This window comes from Herpailurus yagouaroundi, unplaced genomic scaffold (assembly GCF_014898765.1).
Source record: "Herpailurus yagouaroundi ecotype Mexico unplaced genomic scaffold, PumYag 142, whole genome shotgun sequence".
Lineage (NCBI taxonomy): Eukaryota > Metazoa > Chordata > Mammalia > Carnivora > Felidae > Herpailurus > Herpailurus yagouaroundi.
In genome coordinates, this window is record NW_024412397.1 from 38465101 (window position 1) to 38488270 (window position 23170).

Here is a 23170-nt window from a genome sequence, read left to right on the forward strand (position 1 = left end):
ATTTGAACTGCTTTCCTGAAGACTGAAACATGACTAACTTTAGAACAGAGGCAAACACGTCAGTGCATGCATTTTAAGCAGAATGATATTTGAGGTAAGGAAGGCTGAAAATCTGTCATCCCCAGTACAAGTTGCTGAGCAACCTCATGCCAAGCCAGTTTCATAGATTATGCCGAATTCACGAAGTATAAATTAAGTGATTAATGTCTGGGATGGGAATGATAATTAAAACAGAATGGATCACCTCCTTTTCTTTAGAATATTATGTTTGGGAAAAATTACACGTGAAAAAATTTTAAATCCAAGGTAATACACACTCCGGAATTCCCTAGTATAGGAATTATTCTCAGGGGATGTGGTAACACACAGGCATAAGACTTCCAGTCAGGGGGATTATTTAACCAGTTAAGATTCATAAGTTTAAAACCTACCAAAGTTAGCTTTGAAATAGACTACTTAAGTCAAACAATGGCAGGTTGGAGTAATAATAGTAGGTTAATTCTATAGACTATTCTATAGACCTTAACACTATAATCATGAATATATGTTGGGCAGCATGGAAAACTGCTCACAAGATAAAAGGAGATTAAAAGGCAGTATATTGAAGTATGCACATAGTATTGTTACAACTGTGTAAAATTACATGAGACCTAGAAGGAAAAGAGAAAAATAAATCATTAGGGTAGGATTATAGGTGACTTGCTTTTCAGGATTTCTACTATTATTTTCAATAATGGAAATTTTGGAAAGACCACAGAAGTAGAACATCATATATGTAAGACACTGAAGAAGAAAGGCAGGGCTCACCTGGGTGACTCAGTCCATTAAGTGCCCGACTCTTGGTTTTGGCTCGGGTCATGATCTCACAGCTTCATGGGTTCAAGCCCCACATCAGGCTCTGTGCTGATGGCATGGAGCCTGCTTAGGATTCTCTCTCTCTCTCTTTCTTTCTCTCTCTCTCTCTCTCTCTCTCCCTGTCTCTTTCTCTATGCCCCTTCCCCCACTTGCACGGTCTCTGTCTCTCTAAAAATAAATAAATCAGCTTTAAGAAAGGCAGGCAACATTGGAACCATGGGAGATGTTTGATTAAATGAGTGTAGATAATCTACGTTTCATAAGATATGCCATAAGTATACTTAATTACCAAGTGACTTTTGCCTAGATGGTAAAAGATGGTGGTGTAGGTCTGTTTCTTGAGTAATTTTAATTCAAATGATCAACTGTACATCATCTATGGCACTAACAGTTGTATTTCCATGAAGGGTCACCTATAATCAACATAACTGAAATGGTGGGGGAGGGTAGGGAGGGCAGGCAGGCAGGGAGAGAAGGAATATAGGGTACAGCTTGAGATAATCAGAATTAAACACACACACACCCACCCACCCACACACACACACAAAGTCATTTGCTTCCTATTACCTCTATTCCACTTCCAATCCTACTCTGAAGGTTTTCTGCTTCTCTGGTAGTTCCCAACATGTATATCTAGCTGTGAATACTGCTTGTGGAAATAGCTTTGGACTCACACTTGCTTGGGTACTAATCTTGCCTCTATTACTTACTAAGCTAGAGGCCTGGACAAGTTAGTAAGCTCTGAAACTCGATTTTCTCACTTATAAAAAGCATAAACAAATTTCATGCAGAATGTATAAAGATTCCCAAGACATCCTGTGTGAAGTTGCTAACACAGTACTTCTGTACATTAGCCATTCAAGTTTGTTCTCTCCCCATCTTCTTTCCCCCCCTTTGTACACAGGACTCTGGTATTCAAGTATTAGACAGTTTAGGTAAAATGGAGGTGAATCCACCTTAGCTGTAGGTTGTTTTCACATCTTGCTCCTTCTGCCATATTTACCCTGAACACATACCAGAAACCCCAGGCTACAACCAACTTGATGGCAGAATGAGGCCAGGCCAGACTTGTTTGGGCATCAAAGACCAGAATGAGTTTCCTGGGTTGGCTGTATCTGTAAGCTGTGTTTAAAATTTCAGTTCTATCTAATCTGGCCTTTAGAGCTGGCCGCCCAATACAGTAGCCACTGGCCACATGGGGCTGTTCACATTAAGAATAAAGAAAATGCATTTGCAATGTTCATAGTCACATTTCAAACACTCAGTGGACACATGTGGCTAATGGCTATCGAATCGGGTGGCACAGATATAGAACATTATCACTGCAGAACATTTAGAACTCTGCCCTAAAGTTCTGAAGCTATCAGTGGGAATAAGAGGTGTCCTGGGATTAGTGCCCATCATATTCATTATTTTGCATCTTTCGGACTGGAAAAATAAACTCAGATACTGATGGGGGGGGTAGAAGAAACACTTGATTAGGGGTCTCAATAGACACAAGCATTCCAGGCAGCAGCAGCCTATGAGACATCAATAGCATTCTTTCCCACATACCACAGCCCAGTTGTAAAGTGATAAGGTAGGTAAACCTCAGAGTAATTTTAGTGACATTTTTGCTAGCAAAGATGAGTACCAAATCCTTAACCAAATCCTGGTGCTCTGTGCAAGAGGCTGAAATCCACCCCCATTGCTGCAGATAGGATTATTGAATCACTATATTGCACACTTGAAACTAATAGAACACTGTATGGTAACCATATTAGCATTTTTTTTTTTTAAAGCAGAAATACCTTATGAAGACATACAGCAGTTAAAGTTTTCCTAAGCAGTTGGCAGTTTTTTGTTTCTGTGCAACAGAGTGGTGGACTCTGGTGCTACAAGTATCTATGATGGGCAAGGGGCGGGGAGGGGACACCAAACTACTCCAACTGTTCAGCTTCACTCTGAATTACTCGAATCAGTTGTGAATTAAGGCTGGTTCCTAATAATCTACTTTGTCAACAGGGGGCCCTCATGAGCTACCATCCCTGCAGTCACCTCGAACCCGTTATAAACCAGAATATTAGCAGCCAGTCACCCGGGACCTACAACATTTTAAATAAAGCATTAGCCCACTTAAATAAAATACATGTAGTGTCCTCATGATCAAATTTTCACGTTTCTCCTACAAAGGAGCCCTTAGGAAGTTTTCATCTGCTCAGGCAAATGTGCTTCATCTGGACTGCTGAGCCCTGCTAAGACCTCTTGGGGAGGGGGGGGAGGCACTCTGCCTAGAAGACAAGAACAACTATAAATTCATGGTCTCCCAACCTGAGTGGGTGTCACCGCTTCCGGATCATCCCTCTGTCTTCCTCGTCAGCACTCTGTCATTATTCATACACCAGACATTTTAATATTCTTTCAGTTTCTTTAGATCTCTGACCCTTCCACCTTCCCCTCCCTCAGCAGATGGTCTTGCCTCTGACTTCAGAGGGTATTGAAGCCATTAGAGGAGGATTTAAGTTTCCTGCCCCCAAACCTACACATTCACCTACAAGGTAGCCCTTTCATTCTGTTTCTTGCTTGCTGCAGTGAAGAGGTATATCCTGGCCAGTTGCCTCTTGTCTTCTCAACGACTTGCCTGGTCACTCTCTACCAGACCTTACGTGCCCCTTTCTCTTGGCTCCTTCCCAGCAGCAATCAACTCTACAGTCCCTTTTATTATTATTTTTATTATTTTTAATGTTTTATTTTTGAGAGACAGAGTACGAGTGGGGGAGTTGCAGAGAGAGGGAGACAGAGTCCAAAACAGGCTCCAGACTCTGAGCTGTCAGCACAGAGCCTGATGTGGGGCTTGAACCCATGAACCTTGAGATCATGACCTGAGCCAAAATCGGACACTGAACTGACTGAGCCACCCGGGCACCACCCCCCCCACTTTATCTTAAATCAACTTTTCTTCCCCATAGATTCCCCTTTCTCTCATCTCTGTAGCCAAATATCTGAAGGCTTATCTAAACCTGCCCTCTCCACTTGCCTTTGACTCCACTTTTTGCATTCTGGATTCCAGTTTGACTAGGCCACTGAAATTATCTTCATCAAGATCACCAACTACCTCTTTGTTGCTAAAAATCAATAGGCACTTTTTAGTCATTATCTTACTTAACCTTTGCAGAGCATTTGGACTTGCTCATTCTTGAAATGCTGTTTTCCTTAGGCTTCCATGACAACATATTCAAATGCTCTTTCTCCTGTGTTGCTGGCTCATGATTAATCTGTCTCATTGTAGTGAATAAATGGTACAGAAATTTCGCTATTTTCACCATTTTCACGGAAATGTACGGTTCAGTCACGTCAAGTACATTCACGTTGTGTGTGACCGTCATCAGCATCCAACTCCAGAATGCTTTTCGTGTGATAAAACAAACTCTATACCCATTAAGGAACTCCCCTTTATCTCCCTCTCCCAGCCCTTGAAAACCACCATTCTACTTCTCCCCTCTATTAATTTTATTCCAGGTAACTCATGAGTGGAATTATACAATATTTCTCTTTCTGTGACTGACATTTCCTTCAACCTTAACATTCATCTGCCGTTTCCTTTAATAAGGCACATGAGTACTTCATTCTATGTATATTCGGTGCTTTGTTTATCCCTTCCTCTGTTAACGGGCACTTGGACGGCTGCTACCTTTTGCCTATTGTCAATAATGCTGCTATGAGAATGGGTGTATTCTTTTTCTTGATCTACCTCAATACTGGTCATCTTTAAGGTTCTACTCTACTAGGGCAATTTTAGCTCTACTCGCAGCTCCCAAAGCTGTTAGTGACTCCCAAAGCTGTATTTGTGGTTCATTTCTCTTCTGGGGGTTCAGATTCCAAACTCCACATATATTCATTTAGATGTCACAGGCACCCTAAACGCAATATGTTCAATGCTAAGCTTCAGATTCTTGCCATCACTCTAGTAATGTTCCGTTGTCCTGTGTTTTCTATCTCAGCAAGTAACCTCCCACTTATACCAGGCACCTGGCTGTCACCCTCTGGCAACCATAACACTGCCACTGGCAGAGCTTCTAGGGAGCCCATTCAATTCCATGGTCACCAAGGGACAGTTTCTCCCTGTGGCATCATCAGGACCCCCTGATGGGGGTCCCAAGGGTCAGTCTGCACTCCTCTGAAACACTCCTCTCTTCATAAGTCCCCTCTACATGAAATGCTAACACCTCCCTAGAGCTCTTACCTTATTTTCCTTCTCAGCCCTGAAATAGTGCTTACCACATAGCAAACCCTCAATGCACATGTCCAAGGATTAACCCTTGACTTCTTCCTTACCCGATCCTGTCTATCTCACCTTCTAAGTTATATTCAAATCCACCCACCTCGCTACCCCAGCTGCCAGAGGGACCATTTTAAGATATGAAACTGGCAGTTTTCTCTACTTACTTTCACTTTCAGAAAACAACCCAGGGGTGCCTGGGTGGCTCAGTCAGTTGAGCATCAGATGTTGGCGCAGATCATGATCTCACCATTCGGGAGCCCTACTTTGGGCTCATGGCTGTCAGCACAGATCCACTTCAGATCATCTGTACCCCCACCTCTTTGCCCCTCCCCCACTAGTGGGTGTGGCCTCGCTCGCTCTCTCTCTCAAACACACACACACACACACACACACACACACACACACACACACACACAGCCAACCCAAAGGTCTTTGCTGGCCTGCCAAGGTCCTTCTTCATCTATCTCTCACTACTGATGCTGCTCACTACTGAACCTCTTTTAACTTAGCCAATATGCCATACGCTTCTCTTATTTTCTTTCCAAGTTTCTGAAGAGGCTGCTAGTCTTTTTACCTGAACAACTCTCCCTTCCCTGCAGTCCCCTTCTCAACATCTGCTGCCTCCTCCTTTTCCTTCAGGTCCTAGAGAAGAGGTCCCTGCCTCTTGGAAGCCTCGTCTCATCTCCCTGCTCCAGTTGTGGTCTCGTCGTTGCTGGGGGCTCCCGTGGCCTCCTGCATTTCTCCCTATGCAGGAGGCCCTGCTTAGTACCCTGCCGGGGGCTGCCTGATCCGTGACTGTTCTCTGCATTGGGCCATAGCTGCATCAGGGTGGAGACTCTGAATTTCTTGCCCAAAATGTACCCTCTGCCCCTTGAACAGTGATGGGGCCATGGTCAAGGCTTAATCTTTAATATACAATTTTTAAAAATTAGCCTTATACCATGTTCATAGACCGTATGAAATAAGTACTGAAGAGTGAAGAACCATGAGTAAAACCTTCTAAATTGCTCCTTAAGCATAATTAAGTGAAATTCAGAAATGAGAATATTAAGTTCTATACCAGATACTTCTATAAATGTATTCTCGGGGCTCCCAGGGGGCTCCGTCGGTTAAGCGTCTGACTTCAGCTCAGGTCATGTTCTCGTAGTTTTTGAGTTTGAGCCCCACGTGCTGCCCCCTCTGTGCTGCCAGCTCAGAACCTGGACCCTGCTTCAGATTCTGTGTCTCCCTCTCTCTCTGTCCCTCACCCGTTCTCTCTCTAAAATAAATAAATAAATAAATAAATAAATAAATAAATAAATAAATAAATAAATAAATAAATAAGTGTATTCTCATTGCATCATTTATTGTCCTGAGTTTTAAAGGGTAACCTCATTAATACACAAAAGGACCCCTGTCAAGAACCTGTAGCTCTAGGTGGGAAGGAGAAAGAAAAATACTTGCTGAGTGCCCATGATGTAGCCAACATTTGCGTTTCTTCCAAGTGTTCTTACAACAAACTCAAGATGTAAAAACTCATGTGGCCAAGTTATTTGTCCAGATGCTAAAGGAGGAAAATAGCAGATGTAGGAATTTGTTCCACATTTCCCTCTCTACTAATCTATTCATCACTGTTGTAAAATTTAATTTAAAATTTAATTTAAAATTTAATTTAAAATTTAATTTAAAATTTAATTTAGCTATTTAGGGGCACCTGGGTGGCTCAGTCAGTTAAGCGTCCGACTTCGGCTCAGGTCACGATCTCGCGGTCCGGGGGTTCGAGCCCCGCCTCGGGCTCTGGGCTGACGGCTCAGAGCCTGGAGTCTGTTTCGGATTCTGTGTCTCCCTCTTTCTCTGCCCCTCCCCTGTTCATGCTCTCTCCCTCTCTCTGTCTCAAAAACAAACGTTAACCAAACGTTAAAATAAATAAATAAAATAAAATAAAATTTAATTTAGCTAAGTAAATTTTTTAATTAAATTAAAATTTAAAATTTAAATTAAAAAATGTAATGTAAAAATTAGAATTTCAAGTTTGTTAGCAGTGGCCTGACATGGGTACGACACATATTGCTTCTACATGCAGAAAAAAAAATGCATGGGCTAATTCTCTTTTTAGTTCTTATTACCCCTACGGTATAGGTAGGCAGGGAAAATTGTAGCACTGAGCACAGAGCAAGCAGTGAGTGAGTCAGAAGTCAGGGTCTGGTGCCTGGACTTGGTCATCAAACATCCAATGGTAGGTTTGTCACTTAACTCTTCTCACCCAAGAACGTTCATCTTTAAAATGGGGGGAGTTGGATTAGACTGAGGTTTCTTCCAGCTCTTTAAAGAACAAGATGTAAATGAAACCCTTTTAATTCTTAGTGATTTGCTCCAGTCCTCAGCTGGTGAGGGCCAGGGATCCCAGCCCTAGCTCAGTGTATTCTCAGTGAATATACTCACTGAGGACTGAGTAGGGATGGGGCTAGAAGTATAGGCCAATTAAAAAAAAAAAAATTTAGTGTTTATTTTTGACAGAGAGAGAGAGAGAGAGAGAGAGCGAGCATGAGCAGGGGAGGGACAGAGAGAGGGAGACACAGAATCCGAAGCAGGTTCCATGCTCTGAGCCGTCAGCACAGAGCCCGACGCGGGGCTCGAACTCAGACTGCGAGATCATGACCCGAGCCGAAGTCGGCCACGCAACCGACTGAGCCACCCAGGAGCCCCTAGGCCAATTTTAATTGGAATGTTGGGTCAGCCAACTAGAATAACCTTCAAACTTATAGAAGCAGATCTCCCGCAGATTATGAAAAGGAAACTAATGAGGAAGACTGTCAGAAGAGGAGTCAAGTAACAGCTCCACTTCCAGAGAGGACCCTGGCTTTATCCCTATCCCCAGTGGATCCTCTGCTAGACAAGCCATCCTACTTAGTGTATTAAAAAAAAAACAACAGTCAATTCCATTAGATGCTAACCTTTAAGAGCCCTATCTTATTTACCCTTATAACCTTAGCTTTTAGCGTAGCACCTGGCACATCCATAAATGTTTCTGGTATGAACGGCCAATCTCCCCAACATTAGTATCCCAATCCAACTCACCTCCAAGGTTCAGCTCAGATGCCACCTCTACCCTCCAACCCCAACCTTTCCTTCCACCTGCCCTCCCACGCTCCCGACACATCTTTCGGTATTTCTCCTATGGTGTATCTCATTTTGTATACAGTTATAGAGATTACATTTATCTATCTCAGCTTCCCAATAAGGTCAGACTCTGAGACATGAGCTATCTTCTGCTCACCATGGAAACTCTACAATATATAGTTTAGAGCAGGCGCTCAATAAATGTGGGAAAAGCTTATCATTTTTATATGTATATCAAAGCAACTAGCACTGTTTTTTTACATATAGGAGACACTCAAATATTATTGAATTACATGCTCTTTCTGATCAAGTTGTGGTGAGGCTAGTACTCTCAGTGTGCTAAGGACTCCAAACCTTTTGTGAAGAAATATGATAGACTAGTTTAAAAGTCTTAAGAATGGTCATATCTTTGAATAATCCACTTCTAGGAGTTTGTAGTAAGGAAATCAACAACAACAAAAAGATACAAATTAGACTGAACCAAACCAACAACAAAATTGGAGGCTACTACGGTATAATTGATATGATAGTGTTCCAAGGATAGTTCTGAAGATCTTCAAAGAAGCTTATGACTAACACTAAGTAAAACACAAAGTTCACATCCAATATAGAAGAACAGGAATACTTGTGAGAAAAGAAAATATGCAAAAAACTGAAGTTATTTTGGGATGGTGTTGTTATGGGTGATTTTCTTCTTTCCAAACTTTCTTATAAATGTATCATTTTTATAATAAAAATTTGGCATAATCAACATTTATCTTTCCTTAATGTGGCTATATTTTCCATAGATAGTTATTTAGTGAGGACCAAAGCATAAAACTGAATTGTCTACAAACAGCTATGCTCTAGGATTTAACTCCAGGATTCAAAGGAGACCTCACTAGGGAGGCTATCTGGGTCATAAGGTAGAAGGTACAGGCATTGTTGGGCATAGTGCAGAAACAGATTTGGATAAGGAGCAAGCAGCTAGACTCAGTCAAGGATTCTCAGGAACCACACAAGTGAGTGAGATGACTCACTCAAGCAACTATTAACACTAGTTTCTGAGAGGGTTAAGTAAGGAGGCTGCAAGCCACAAGGGATATGAAGAGCAAGGAGAGGTATGAAGAACAGTGGTCTTCTTGTTAAGGAGATAGGAAATGGTGGAGAACTATTATCTCACAAGGTTCTACAAACTATGGCTTGCCAGCCAAATGCCATCTACTGTCTGTTTCTATAAATAACGTTTTATTGGAACACCGCCAAGCCATTTATGTATTGTCCATGGCGGTTTTCACACTATGAGTTGGATAGTAGTGACAGAGACCCGTATAGCCCACCAGGCAGAAAATATTCATGATGTGGCTCTTTACAGAAAAGGGAGCATTTGTCCTGTAGTCCTAGATATAAAGACATTTATAAATAGACACCCCATTTAGGCATTGGGGTACCTTTTTCTATTACTTTTTCTTTGAACATACCGGTCTAGGAGATAGGCATCTATAGAATTTATCATCCAAATGCAGATACTTTTGAGGGTGAAAGGGGGTGCTTATGAGACCATGCTCCCAGACAATGAAGTAAACCAGGACTATCCCAGACGCATGGGCCCCCTACCATAAGGGCTGGTAGCAAAAGAAGTTTCAAAGAGCACTCAAGGTCGGCTTTTAGGTGTATGAAGCAAGCTCAGGTGACTCTCCTGGTCTCCTTGATTCTTTCTACTTTAATTGCCCTCACATGCCTTTCTACTTCCTTCTGTCCCAGCTCTGGTCCTTGAAAAGTCCCGCTGCTTGGATACCAGTCAGAGTTCAGGATCTCCATTTTCATTAGAGCAAAAGGAAAAAAGTTTATTCAGCCCATTTAAATAAATTATTTCACATCAATACAAGTAAGAATTTTATACCTGCAAATTTCACTTGGTTTGATATCAAGATAACTACTTAAAATGCTATCCTTTGTTAGTATTTAAGCTTTCTCTGCTCAAATAATTAAGAAATAACCATTAATCACAGCATTTATCACAATGGAACCCCAAACCAAATATATTATCCATTGATTTGAGCTCTTAGTACTGAAACTTTTTTTTTTTTTTTTGGTAAAAATTTTTGGTGTTGGGGGAAAGAAATAAAACTAAAGATGTTTAGAACATTTTTGGTGAAGTCTTGGATGTTTTACTCAGACTGTTCTCTGAACAACAGTAGCTCACAGCTTTGAAACCTCTGTGGATGGCTTTCCAAAGGTTGCCATCTGGTGGAATTTCAGTTAATTGTTCCTTTGTTCTAGGGAGCTGCTGGAGGTGAGTGAACCTTGAAGGCATTAGAGAGACTCAGAATACCAGTGAGAGATAAGTGAAGTTGAAACGATAGGGTGTCAAACACAAACCCTAAACTGAAAAAAAAAAAAAAAATGAGGCTTTGAGTCTTTGTCTCCTTCCCAAATCCTCTCCACTCCCTATTGTAAAGTCTGAGAATTTGCCTTGATTTTGATTATAAATAAATGAAATAGAATATTTGTTCACAAATAATACTGAATGTTCTGAGATGACTTGATTACATCTTGATATTCTCCCTTCACTTATCATTAATAATATCTCCAAAAGTAAACTTTAATTTGCTTGGCCATTTTTAGAGGAATTGCTGATAGTGGTTAATTAGCCCTTGATACACTTGAGAGATGGATTATAGTTTGAAAAATAATGTTTTAACGGAGAAGGTTTACTGGAATACTTTAATTGTAAAATGGGATTTTGAAAATAAATTGTTACAAAGGCACCAATACTTCAATTCCATCAGTAGACAAGGATTCCCACACTATTTTATATTTAAACCCTACCTTGAGCATCCAGGCTCTCTCCCTGGCTGTCGAGATGAACCGTACCGTTGAGAAGCGGGATTCTGGGATAATAAGAAAAAGAAAAAGAACGTTTAATAGGATGAAAACATGGGAGCAAAGAGTTATAATTGAGTTCATTGGGTGTAGTTAGCTATGGAAAGGGACTTCGAAACGTACACACAATAACAAAACACAGTTGGTTTCACCACAGGGGAGAGATTAAGTTAGGCAAGCAATAGGGTTCTCAGTCTCTATTTTACATTAATTTTTAGGTTGATTATGGTTTATGAGTATTTAGTATAATGTCAATTTTATGAAAGTAATTTCTTATCTTTTCACCTTTCCCTGTGATAGTCTGAGGCAATGAGAATTCATGTGTTAGCAGGAAGCAGAGACTCTATGGGGTATCAAAGGTCAACATCAAACTTCCTGAAACTTCAGCTTATTGTCGGGGTTTATTTTTTTTCAGAGTACGCTCCATGCCCAGCACAGAGTCCAACACAGGGCTTGAACTCACCACCCTGAGGATCAAGACCTGAGCGGAGATCAGGAGATGCTTAACCCACTGAGCCACCCAGGCATCCCTATTTCAGGTTTCAGATCTAATATCAACACAGGCTTATTCTTCTAATTGGAAGATATTTTTTAATAGTTTAAAAATTTTTAAATAAATTAAAAAATAATTTCTTTTTGAGAGAGACACAGACAGAGCCAGCAGGAAAGGAACAGAGAGGGAGACACAGAATCCGAAGCAGGCTCCAGGCTCTGAGCTGTCACCACGAGCCCTACACAGGGCTCAAACCCACAAACAGCGAGTTCGTGACCTGAGCCGAAGTCAGATCTTTAACCGACTGACCCACCCAGGTGCCCCAATAGTTTATTCATTTTTGAGACAGCATGTAAGCGCGCATGCATGCACACACACGCGCGCGCGCGCGCACACACACACACACACACACACACACACACACACAGAGTGGGGGAGTGGCAGAGAGTGATAGGGAGACAGAGAATCAGAAGGGACCTCTCTGCTGACAGCAGAAAGCCCGATCCAGGGCTGGAACTCACTAACCTTGAGATTGTGACCTGAGCCAAAGTCAGACGCTTTACCTACTGAGTCACTCAGGTACCCCTAGTCAGAAGATTTTGAAAGGCTAGGCATTCTAAACAATGCCAGGATCCAACTTAAAAATATATATACCAACAAATGATAATTTGTGTCAATTAGCTATTTCTCTTCCAAACATGCTCTAGCTAAGTGAGAAGACAGTAAACTGACAAAGGACGGATCTAATTCTTAAGGCTAAGAAATGTGTCTCAATTCCAGGTTTTGAGGATCCAGTGTCAGGGTGGGGAGTGGATGGTTACTGGGGAGACTGTTTATGGCTCAAGCTGGTGCTGCTGAAAAGGACCCATGATGTATATGTGCACAAGCCTTAATGGTCTTTCCACCCCCCCCCAAGGAACACATCAGAAATGACTGCTGCCTTCCACCTAGGGCCTCACCCTGCACACTGCTCTTCTGAAATGGTCCTGTAACAGAAAATACAAATGCCTTTGGTGCCTACTTGGTTTTTTAAAAAGTCAATTGCATAAAAATAAAGTATTTGTGGCACACCTGATGCAACATGATTAATCCTAGACACAGTTCTGGAGATGTTGCCAGGAGATTTCTTTTAAAAAAAAAAAAAAAAGGAGGCACTTTACACCTTTTCTATAAGACAAAATGGAGATGGTAAGACAGTGCAAGGAAAAAAAATAGAAACAAGATAGTAGGTGCTGAGAGAAGTAAAGGTAGGAGCTGGTTTTTCAATGTTATACTCTTCAGTAATGGAGCTTAAAAGGCATTTGCAAATTTGGCTTGTTTCAAAAAAAATCAGAAAATTTAATATACATGGTCTTGAGGACCGAACTCTGGTAACAATTTTTTCTTTCCAAGAGAACAAGTAGAATTTCTTTAAATATTTTAGGGCAGAGTTTAATTGCATAGGTATTTCACATCTTTCCATAAATCTAACAATAGTTGATAAAAAAAAAATCAGACAAAAAAATCTGTTCCCACCCATGTCATTTTCCTAAGTCCTCCAATCTTCCAGCAATTAATTGAATTACGCTAAAATTTTCATTTACCTTATTTAACTATGTTACCAGGTAAAGGACTGGCCACCCAGCTAGGAAGCAAGAGTACAAAAGTTCCAAGTTTACCTATAAACTAGATAATTCACCCTTTGAAAATTCAGGATTTGCTGTATACAATTGGTCTTCTTCTGCTGACAATGACCCCTTGCTCATTTTCCAACAGCTGTAATGGGTCAGTTTGAATGGGATCATTTACTTAAAACTATGCACCAATCATTTCACACATTTTATCTGATTTAACCTTCAAAATCTTAATACCAGTTAAGAAACTGAGGCTCAGGGTGGTGGTGCCATATCCGGGGTGGTGGATCGATGTCCATATCATGCATCTAGAAAGTGACCCTTTCTGACAAGAGTCTGATGGACTCAAGTGTCTGCTCAGCCTTTCACCCATAGCCACTGGAAAAGCCAGGCCTTCGCGTTAGATTTGAAGGCCACAGACAGTCTTTGCTCTGCTCGTGGCAGAGAAGTGCTCAATAAGGCACAACCTTGCAAGGTGGCAGGTGAGGCAGTTTTGTCTGTGATGTGCGACAGCAGCAAAGAGGTTCTTATCCATAAATTTCATACTTGATGCAAAAATTAAAAATGGAGCACAGTATAAATACAAAATAGAAAACTAGGAGAAACATAGAAAACCTTTGAGACCTAGGGCCTGGCAAAGAGTTCTTAGCCTTGATACCCAAAACACAATCCATAAAAGGTAAAGTTAAATACACTGGACTTCATCAAAATTAAAAACTTTTGTCCCTGTGAATTGGATGTAAATACAAGGTATAAACTAGGAGAAAGTACTTGCAAACCATAGATCTCACAAGAGGACTAGTTTCTAGAATAAAGAATTCTGAAAGCAATTAAAAAAATTCAGTTGAAAAGTGGGCAAAAGACGTGAACAGGCATTTATCTGAAGAGGATATATAGTTAATAAGTATATGAAATGATATTTAACATTAGCCACTATGTGGGTGAAAATTAAAAACCGTAATGAGATATCACTACACACATAGCAGAATGGCTAAAATAAATAGTGACAACTTGAAATACTGATGAAGATGTGAAGAAACTAGAGCAGTCACATCACTTATAAGAATGTCTAGGGTTCTGCTACCCTGCCAAACATTTGTTTTAACACACAACTACGATACAATCCACCAATTGTACCTCTAGGCATTTTTCCAAATTAAAATGTACATTTATAGCAGTTTTGTTTGGTTTTAGCAGTAGTCAAAAGCCAGAGACAACCCAGATGTCCTTCAACAGGTTAACGGTTAGTCGAACTGTGGCACATCCCTACCACGGAATGCTACTTAGCAATAGAAAAGAACAATTCATACGTACAACTTAGACCAATCTCCAGAGAATTATCCTGTGTGAAAAAAGGCAATCCCAAAAGGTCATATACTGTATGATTACATTTATCTGACAGTCTCAAAATAAGTATAGAATTGGAGCACAGATTAATGGTTGTGGGGTAGAGAAAGAGAAGCAGGAGTGGCAGGAAGAGGGGGTGATTATAAAGAGGCAACATAAGGCATCCTTGTGATAGAGATGTTCTGTATCTTCAACGCGTATTAGTGTTGATATCCTGGTTGTGATGTTATACGTTTGTAAGTTGTTGGGACACCTGGGTGGCTCAGTCAGTTAAGTGTCCAACTCTTGATTTGGCTCCAATTGTCATCTCCCAGTCATAGGATCGAGCCCCCTGTTGGGCTCTGCATGGACAGTGTGGACCCTGATTGTGATTCTCTCTCCCTTTTGCTCTCTGCACCTCCCCGCTCCCCAAATGACCAACATAAAAATATGTAAGATGTTACCACAGAGGGGGAGAACAGAGTAAAGGGTACATGGGAGAGAGCTCCATATCGTTCCTTACAAGTACACGTTAATGCACAATGATCTAAAAACAAAAAGTTTAATTTAAAAAAGATTGGCCAGTAACTACAACTGAGGGGGAAGCTCTCTTATTTTCTTACCTTTTTAGAGAAGAACAAAATCCCCCAAAGAGTGGGCAAGATGGGGTTGGGAATTTGTCCCACTTCGCACAGATCCAAGAAAAAAGCTCACCCACGGTTCTAGCATGCAGAAACCACTGCGAACAGTTCACTCCTGCCTACCTTAGAGTTCTCTATCATCCCCCTTTTCCACATTAACCTTAATAAACTTTCGTTTAAAGTCAAAGTATCGATACAAATACACTCAAAACCAGCACTAACTTCTAAGTAGTTTGTTATGCTCTGCATTTTTGAAACGATCTCTCCTACCTTCGGGTTCAGGCGATCCAAGAATTTCCAACAATTCCCACCCTTATTGGCTCAGGACTAGCATTTCATCCCCCGCGGTTCTCGTAGACGACAAGGTAGGTGTTCTGCATTCTAAACCGGGTCACACTACAGAAGAGCACAACCGTAACCACCCCCTACCCAAGCATGAGCTTACAGGGTTTTCTTTTACGTTAGAAGAGACCACGTTGACTTCTACTCTTCCTATTTTAAGCGCTAGGCAGCTTCTCAGAAATAAGCCAGCCGCTGTCTCTTGGCCTTCTGGTTTTAAATGCAGAGAGCAGGTGTCTTTGTTAGAGTAAGAGTCACGACAGAGCCAAACTCTTTAACCGAGCACATTCTCAGTTACTATGAAAGTCTATTTTCCTTCATCCTCTAGCAATTTCAAATCCTCTTTCTTTGAAGAAACTTGCAATTCTGGCATCCCATGTGTGGGGCATAGAGCATCTGTCCCAGCTTGAGAGTCCCCTCTAGAGACTGCTCCCACGTCTGGCCATATGGCCATAGGCACTTAAGAGGTATCAGAATTAAGAAGGGGTTGTAAAGACTTTCCAATCATGCCCCACCATTGAAAGATCTCGCTCTTTCTTCAGTGCCCTGTATCTAACCAGTGAGGCTTCTGATCAGTGCAAGGTTAAAGTGTTCTCTGCACAAAAGAGATGGGAGTCACAGCCTCTCCAGTTGCTCCTGGCTGTATTTTCTGGGAAGGGGACCCTGCTGGGACATGAACTGAGGTTTTCCCCGCCAGAGAAGGGCCAAGTGATCTCTGGACCTTCAGAATGAGCTGTATCCTCAATTCCAAACTCCTGGGGCTGCTGTGAGATATCGAATCACTCCAGTTATAAATCACATGCTTTAGTGTGGGAGGTCCACAACTTTCTAGGAATAAAGCAGAATGTAAGCATTAACAGAAAGTCACAGACTATTAATCCTTAGGCTGATCCTACTCCATATTAGCTTTCTGAAGAGTCCTGCCTCCGCCAAGCACCCCCTCAATTATTGGCCTCAGTTGGGTGGGTTGGACTCAGGGCCTTCCCCAGAGCAGCAGAAGGTGTCAAGAGCCCGCCCAGTTCAACTGTCTCAGGGGACCAAGAGGCATGACTGCCGGGAAGCACAGAACTGAGCACACACCAGGGAAACCAAAACCAAATGAGATTATCTGGCAAGTAAAGGAGGTCAAATTACACTGACTCTTGGGCACTGAGTGTGGTACAACACATTCCTCTCCTTTAAGCAAGGCAGACTACAAAATGACCCATATTGTAGATTTAAGTGCTTTTGAAAAATTATAGCTGGCAGATAAAGGGATTTTGGTGGAATACATTAAGAACGGTAATGATGTTAAAACTTCTTTTGGTCGTGTGATTTAGGCTTCTATAAAAATAAAATATAATCCCCCCCAAACGGTCTTAAGTCATAGCTATAATAAAATAGAAATTCAGTTATTTTCATACAAATGGAGCCTCACCCCCTCTTAGAATCCTCCTTTATCCATCTGCTACTTCCCATGCGAACCAGGATTAAAATAATTTGAGAGTGCCCTTTCTATTCTAGAATAGACTACTCACAGTGCTCAAGAATTGAAAGTAAAATAAAAAAGACAGACCTGAGAAACTACATGAGAAATGCCATATGTATTAATTCTGTGAAAGGTTCTTAATAATTACACGACTTCACTATCCTCTTATCTGTTTATAATCAGATACCCTTGAAAATAGTTGGAATGGAAGAACGGCTCCTTTCCTCACAAGTTGACTGCTAATAACACGTAGCAGAATGTTCGTGAATAAACAAAGTAGCACAGTGAATGGGATCAGATTCATTTTAAGAGCCCAGCATCCTAATTTAGCCTTTGGGTTATAGTGGAAACTAAATCCTCCCTTTACATGTGTCCTGTCTTTATGGTCTTATTCTTTTGACCATCCAAAGAAGAAATACAGTAACAAAGTAGAAGCATTGAATGGGTAACAGGAAATTTAATAAGACTTTGGCCATAGCAAGAAGGTTAGGATACCAGGTACGAAGGGTTGCTAAGACCTCTCTCAAAAGGTGGATAGCCATTGTCCACTTGTAGTGTTGTGTGGGAAGATTTTCAAACTAACATTTTCAGCAGTCTGTTAGAAGTGTTAAGTGGATGGAAACTTCTTGAAATACGCAGGATTATTTGCTTAGCCTCTACCCCCAGGTTTTCTGTTGGTGCTGATGTACATCCTATAATGCTCATGTAACCACCAACAACACTGTTTTGGTGGGGGGGTCCTACTGTGGAGTTTTCTAGAGGAGACCCACTTACAAAATATTTGGGGGCTGGATCAGTAATCATTTAATGGGCAAATTTACGCTGAATTCCACTCACCTGGAATCTAGTGACGCTCCAGAACAGAAGTACTGATTATGTTATCAGGGATCAAACTTGGGTGGGTGGGTTGTGGAGCATAGGGAAACAAACCCCCATCTATTCTAAGAACTAAATCTGGGCCAAATACCCAACTTGAAATGTTTCCTAAAGACTTTTCTTTCCACAATTATGCAGGTCTATAGCTCTTCCTGTTTTTTGTAGTCTATTGGTTTATTGACACGAATACAACATGCACATAAGCAGTCTGTTATTTTCTTCACTGGGCAGCCTGGCATTGGGATTGGGGACTGATGGCCAGCTGGGCTGCTTTTTCCACAAGGGCTCTGAGGTGCTTGCAGGAGACGTTGTGAGCAATCTCTACACAGTAAGATTTGTTGCACATCAGCAGCACTTCAAGCTTCTTGATGTTGTGGACCAGAAACTTGTGGAAGGCACTGGAGAGCATGTGCTTGGTTTTCTTGTTGCTCCTGTAGTCAATGTCGGGCACAAGATCGTGCCCTTGAATTTTCTGTGTACCCTATTGTCAGTGCCTCTGGATTTCCACCAACTGTGCTTAATTTTGACACCTAGGTCTGACTGGTGCCAGATGAACTTCTTGGCCCTCTTTTTACCAAAATTGGGCTTCACCAGAGGTCTGGGGGCAGCAGTGGTCCCAACCAGGAGCTGGCTTAAACCCCTGCAGGCAGCACCGGGGAAGAGGATGGCTCTCCATTTTGTAAAAATGTTTCACAGACATCATCTCACTCAGATCTTAAAATCTCAATTCTTTCTCCACAGGTTCACTGTGCTCGCCTTTTGGCTACTGCCTTTTGCTCCTTGATTTTTCTTCCTTAGAAACTCTCATCTGCTATGGAGTTGCAGAGCCCTCTAAATGAGCTTTTCCCCAGATGGTTCCCCTCACTCTCTGCCTTCCAAGGAGTCTTTTTAGACATTCCCTCCCGGTCATCTCCCTCCACCTCAAAGAAATTAAATACTACCGAATAGATTTTATCTGTTAGGGTAGAGCTTTAGACGGCCACAAACCACTGTAATATCTGATTTTTGTCCCCATTGAGAGGGCATGCTCCAATCTAATTGAACAAAAATATCACGCAACGTCTCTGGGCTGAGATGTAGGGATACAACCAGGAACCAGGTGGGCCCTGTCCTCCTACTCGGTGAGATACAAAACCCTTTTTTGCTTAACCCCTAAAAAGAGTCATCAATCACAGGAACTTATTGTAGGAAATCACACAGCTGATCAAGGACAGAGCTGGGACCCAAACTCTGGTCTTCCGAGTTTCAAATCACATGCTTTTCCTATGAATCTGTTCTGACCCATTCTCCTTTTTTCTCCTCTTAGCTCAGGCTTTCTTTGCATTTTAAAATTCAATTTCATATTTTTGGAGCAACAGAGCACCAAGTTTTAATCTTCATAATTTTTTTATGCAGTTCCCAATCATTCATTTGTGTAACATTTATTGAACCCATGAGAACAGTTACCGCTTACGTGCGGCTTCTATGTGTCAGGTGCGGTCCTAAGTGTGTTCCCTGAATCAGCTCATTTACTTCCCGCTGTAACATTCTGAGGGATGTGATTTCTTATTTTCATCTTACAGCTACATGGAGGCTTGTGGCAGGGCCAGGACTTGGGACCTCGTGAACATCATGTTACACACCTTTTATGTCCTAGGCACCCTGCTAGGTGCCGGGGCTCTAAAGGGTGAGAAATTTACAGTGCAGCCATCCAGGGGCTAATAGCCACACTCATAACTATACCATGAGGCTGTGAATGCAAGCATATTGACAGGGAGGGTCAAGAACAAAAAGGAAAAATGTATGACTGCTGTTTCCTGGATGATCTGTAGGATTTGAAGGCCATTGTTTTCCTCATTCTGAAAATTAGAGAAAAAGAAGTATTTTCCTGCTCAGGTTCCTTTATGGCAGTGCTTTTCAGATTTTGAGTCAGCCAGGAATCTTAAAATTCAGATTATGATTCTAGAGGCCTGGGGTGGGGTCTGAGATTCTGTCTTTCTAGAAACTTCTAGATGCTGCTGCTGGTCCAGGAACCACGCTCTGAGTTGCACAGAATCTGTTCTCAGAGCTCTTCCCACAATCTGCTATGTGCTGATCGGGGCTGCACTTACATGGGCCATCCACTCAGACGATTCCAACTGATGTAAACTCATTTATAGCTCCGACCTTGTCACCAAAGATGGATCAAAGCAAAATTTAGGAGGTCAAGTCCATCCTTGGGACACATTTTTCCTTGCTCCACTGCTCCCCCCCAACATCCCTAATCCCCCAGTGGTCACGTACTCATCAAGAGTTTCAGGTCCTTAGAGAAAGTTCTCTGCTTTCCAAGAGGATGTGTAGCTAATTAACTAATCTGTGCAAATGCGTTGGGGAGTGCTAATCACAACCATTTGTTATATCTTCTGCTGACCCAAATGGCTGGTTCTGGCTTTGGTTACACTGGTGCCCTCAATGAAGCCATGTTTATCTTCCCTTGCATAGGGAAGGGACTCAGCTGAATTTACTGCACATACATCCAGCGTGCTTGAGATACAGGAGGATGCTCAGGTGAGCTAAGTAGTCTCTCTAAAACAAAAAGGGAGCAAAAACCTTAAGTTTGCAGAAGCTAACTCTTTTGGTAACTCTAGTATACTTGAACTGTCATTTTGCCTAAAAGAATCAGGTTCAAAGTAGGTTTTGAGATTGCCAGCACTTTCTAACAACACTCCTGGACAAGTCATGACTTCTCCAGGTGCACTTGCATTCTTTTTTTTTTTTTTTTCTAACTTTTAATGTTTATTTTTGGCAGAGAGGGAGACACAGAATCTGAGGCAGGCACCCGGCTCTGACTGTCAGCACAGAGCTTGATGTGGGGCTTGAACTCACAAACCAAAAGACCTGAAGTCAGATGCTTCACCAACTGAGCCACCCAGGTGCACCTCCCCCTCCCCCGCCTTTTTAAATTTTAACTTGCATATTCAAACTGAGGGAAAAGAAGCAACCATTCATGTCAGAATATTAAGAGTCTTCATCGGTGATGGGCTGTATACCAAAATGGACTTATCAACCCATTTTTTGGAACCCCATTCATCTTTCCATGGGAAATAGGAGGCTGTTACAATTTAATAGCTTTATGAACAAAAGGGAACTTTGAGGGTTACGTGGAGAATCCAACTCTCCTTTGTAAATCTGCCTGGTATAAAGGGCACTGGACCTGGAATAAATTCCCTGGGACTGAGGTTCTCCCCCTTATGTGAACTGTGCATATACCATCTAAACTCCAGGCTCCAGGGGTGCCTGGGTGGCTCAGTCGGTTGGGTGTCCGACTTCAGCTCAGGTTACGATCTCGCCGTCCGTGAGTTCGAGCCCCGCATCGGGCTCTGGGCTGACGGCTCAGAGCCTGGAGCCTGCTTCCGATTCTGTGTCTCCCTCTCTCTCTGCCCCTCCCCCGTTCATGCTCTGTCTCTCTCGGTCTCAAAAATAAATAAAACGTTAAAAAAAATTTTTTTTTAAACTCCAGGCTCCAGTTTTTATAGTTTCCTGTCAAGTGCAGCTACTTAGAGTGTTCGTGCTACATAGAAGCATCCTTTATTGCAAATTTCTCTGTAAATGGGAAACACTCATGATCATCATCACTATTAAATAATTGAGTTTGAACCACATCTCCCTTGTCAATTGGATCTGAATATTAGTCACAGGATCAGGAAGTTGAAGTACAATCAATTAGGGCAAAAACCAACGGCTTGGAAAGAATGGGAGAGAATGCCCATCTGAAGGGATCTTGTGGGTGTGGCCTTGAGCAGGACCCTCACTCACAATAGGTGAAGCCTCTTGTGCTGCCTCTTCTGTAGTCCGTGACCTCAGCAGGTTCCACGGCTTGCCCACAGATCTATTAAGGTTGGCAGTGGAGGGAGAAAAAAAAAAAAAAAAGCAAAGAACAAGGCTTTGTTCTTTTGATCACAAGTAGAACTTTCCCTGTTAGCTTTAGGTCAAATGCTAGTTAGATCAGGCCATTGTAGGGATTTCATGCTTCGCAGACATGACTGCACTGAATGCAGGGTTTTAAGATTCTTCTTTCTTTCAAATCTTTTCCAATCTTCCTAGAGAAGCTAGTTTTTCTGCCTTTTGGCTCCTCCCCATCCCACAAGGTGCTTCCTTTCTGCTCCCCATGGGGAGATCTACCGCACCCCCTGGTCTTCCCAGGAGCACAAGGTGCTGGAGAGCCAGGAGGAGGAGGGCCTCTTGTGTCTGCCTGTACTTTGGGGCAGCTCAGTACAACTCATTGCTGGACTGGATCAGTAGTCTCGCTTGTCCAGGTCTTCCCTGATCTCTAACAGGGTAAGATCTACGACCTGTGTATAGCTCAGCCCAGGCCCACTGAGGGAGAGAGGACCAAATACTGACAACCAGGCGTGTGGGGAAAAAGGAGCTCAGCAGGCGATCTGAGTGGATGCTCTTTAAAATGTGCCTGCTCTGCCAGAAATCCCACCACTTTCCTATTTGGATCTACAATGGCCTCATACGTCAGAAGCTTAAATCCTACCACTACTTCTGCCCTGTTGCAATTTAAATAATTCACAGTGCTAACGTGCTATTGAAATGATTTTCCTCATGTTTTGAAAAGCTCATGGGTTCTCTGAAGTACAGTTCCCATTACATTTCCTATTATAGTTCATTCTAAGAGATGGATTCACAGCTACCTTTTGGAGCGCTGGGATATCTTGTGGGGGAAACAGAGGGAAAGGGAAGATACCCTCCTAATCGAGGAGGCTAGAGGTCACAAGTGAATTGAGTTGTTTGCATTGCACCTGAAGCAGAGTTGGGACACAACCCATGTCCCCCCACAATCAATTTAAGTTGACTTGTTAGTAAGAACAGTAAGAATGATGTGGCGTCTAACTTGCAAAGATTGTGTAAGCAGAGGAGAGGCCAGCATTCTTGGTCTTAACTCCTAACTCATGCTTATTTCTCTTTTGAAGATTTTGGTAGATATTACTGCTTCCTCTTTGAGTGTATTCTTTCTCTAAAACTTTAATTCTTCATCAATGGAATTTAACTTCCTCTTAGTTTTTTAAGCTCTAGAGCCTCTGTTCATGATCTTTAGGAGATAATTTTTTCAGATAGGGAAATCAAAGTATGAACGTCTCCCCACGCCATACAAAAGTAATAACACAGTTATTAACTACTTAACTTTCAAAAACAAACTCCCCAGAATGTGAAAAACCAAAAAATACACGTGGCTTTTAGATTCCACGAGCAACGCTGAAACCACGAAACCTCATACGAGTTGAGTGTTAAAGGTCTCTTTCCTTTGGGAGTGGCCACAAACCCCATGGGAAAATATGGCTCAAAAGGACTTAGGCTTGAGGTCACAGT

At 42.0% G+C, this 23170-nt stretch overlaps 1 protein-coding gene across 3 annotated transcripts in view; it reads right to left on the reverse strand.

Annotated features, from left to right (window-relative positions):
• MAPRE2 (microtubule associated protein RP/EB family member 2) overlaps positions 1 to 23170 on the reverse strand; it is a 161408-nt gene that overhangs the window by 123022 nt on the left and 15216 nt on the right. For all 3 annotated transcript variants that reach the window (XM_040479082.1, XM_040479083.1, XM_040479081.1), the window contains exon 2: positions 11027 to 11088. Coding sequence is in view for 1 of the 3 variants with exons in the window: in XM_040479081.1 (XP_040335015.1) it covers positions 11027 to 11088 (62 nt within the window). In the remaining 2 variants the exon portion in view is untranslated. The remainder of the gene's footprint in view (positions 1 to 11026; positions 11089 to 23170) is intronic.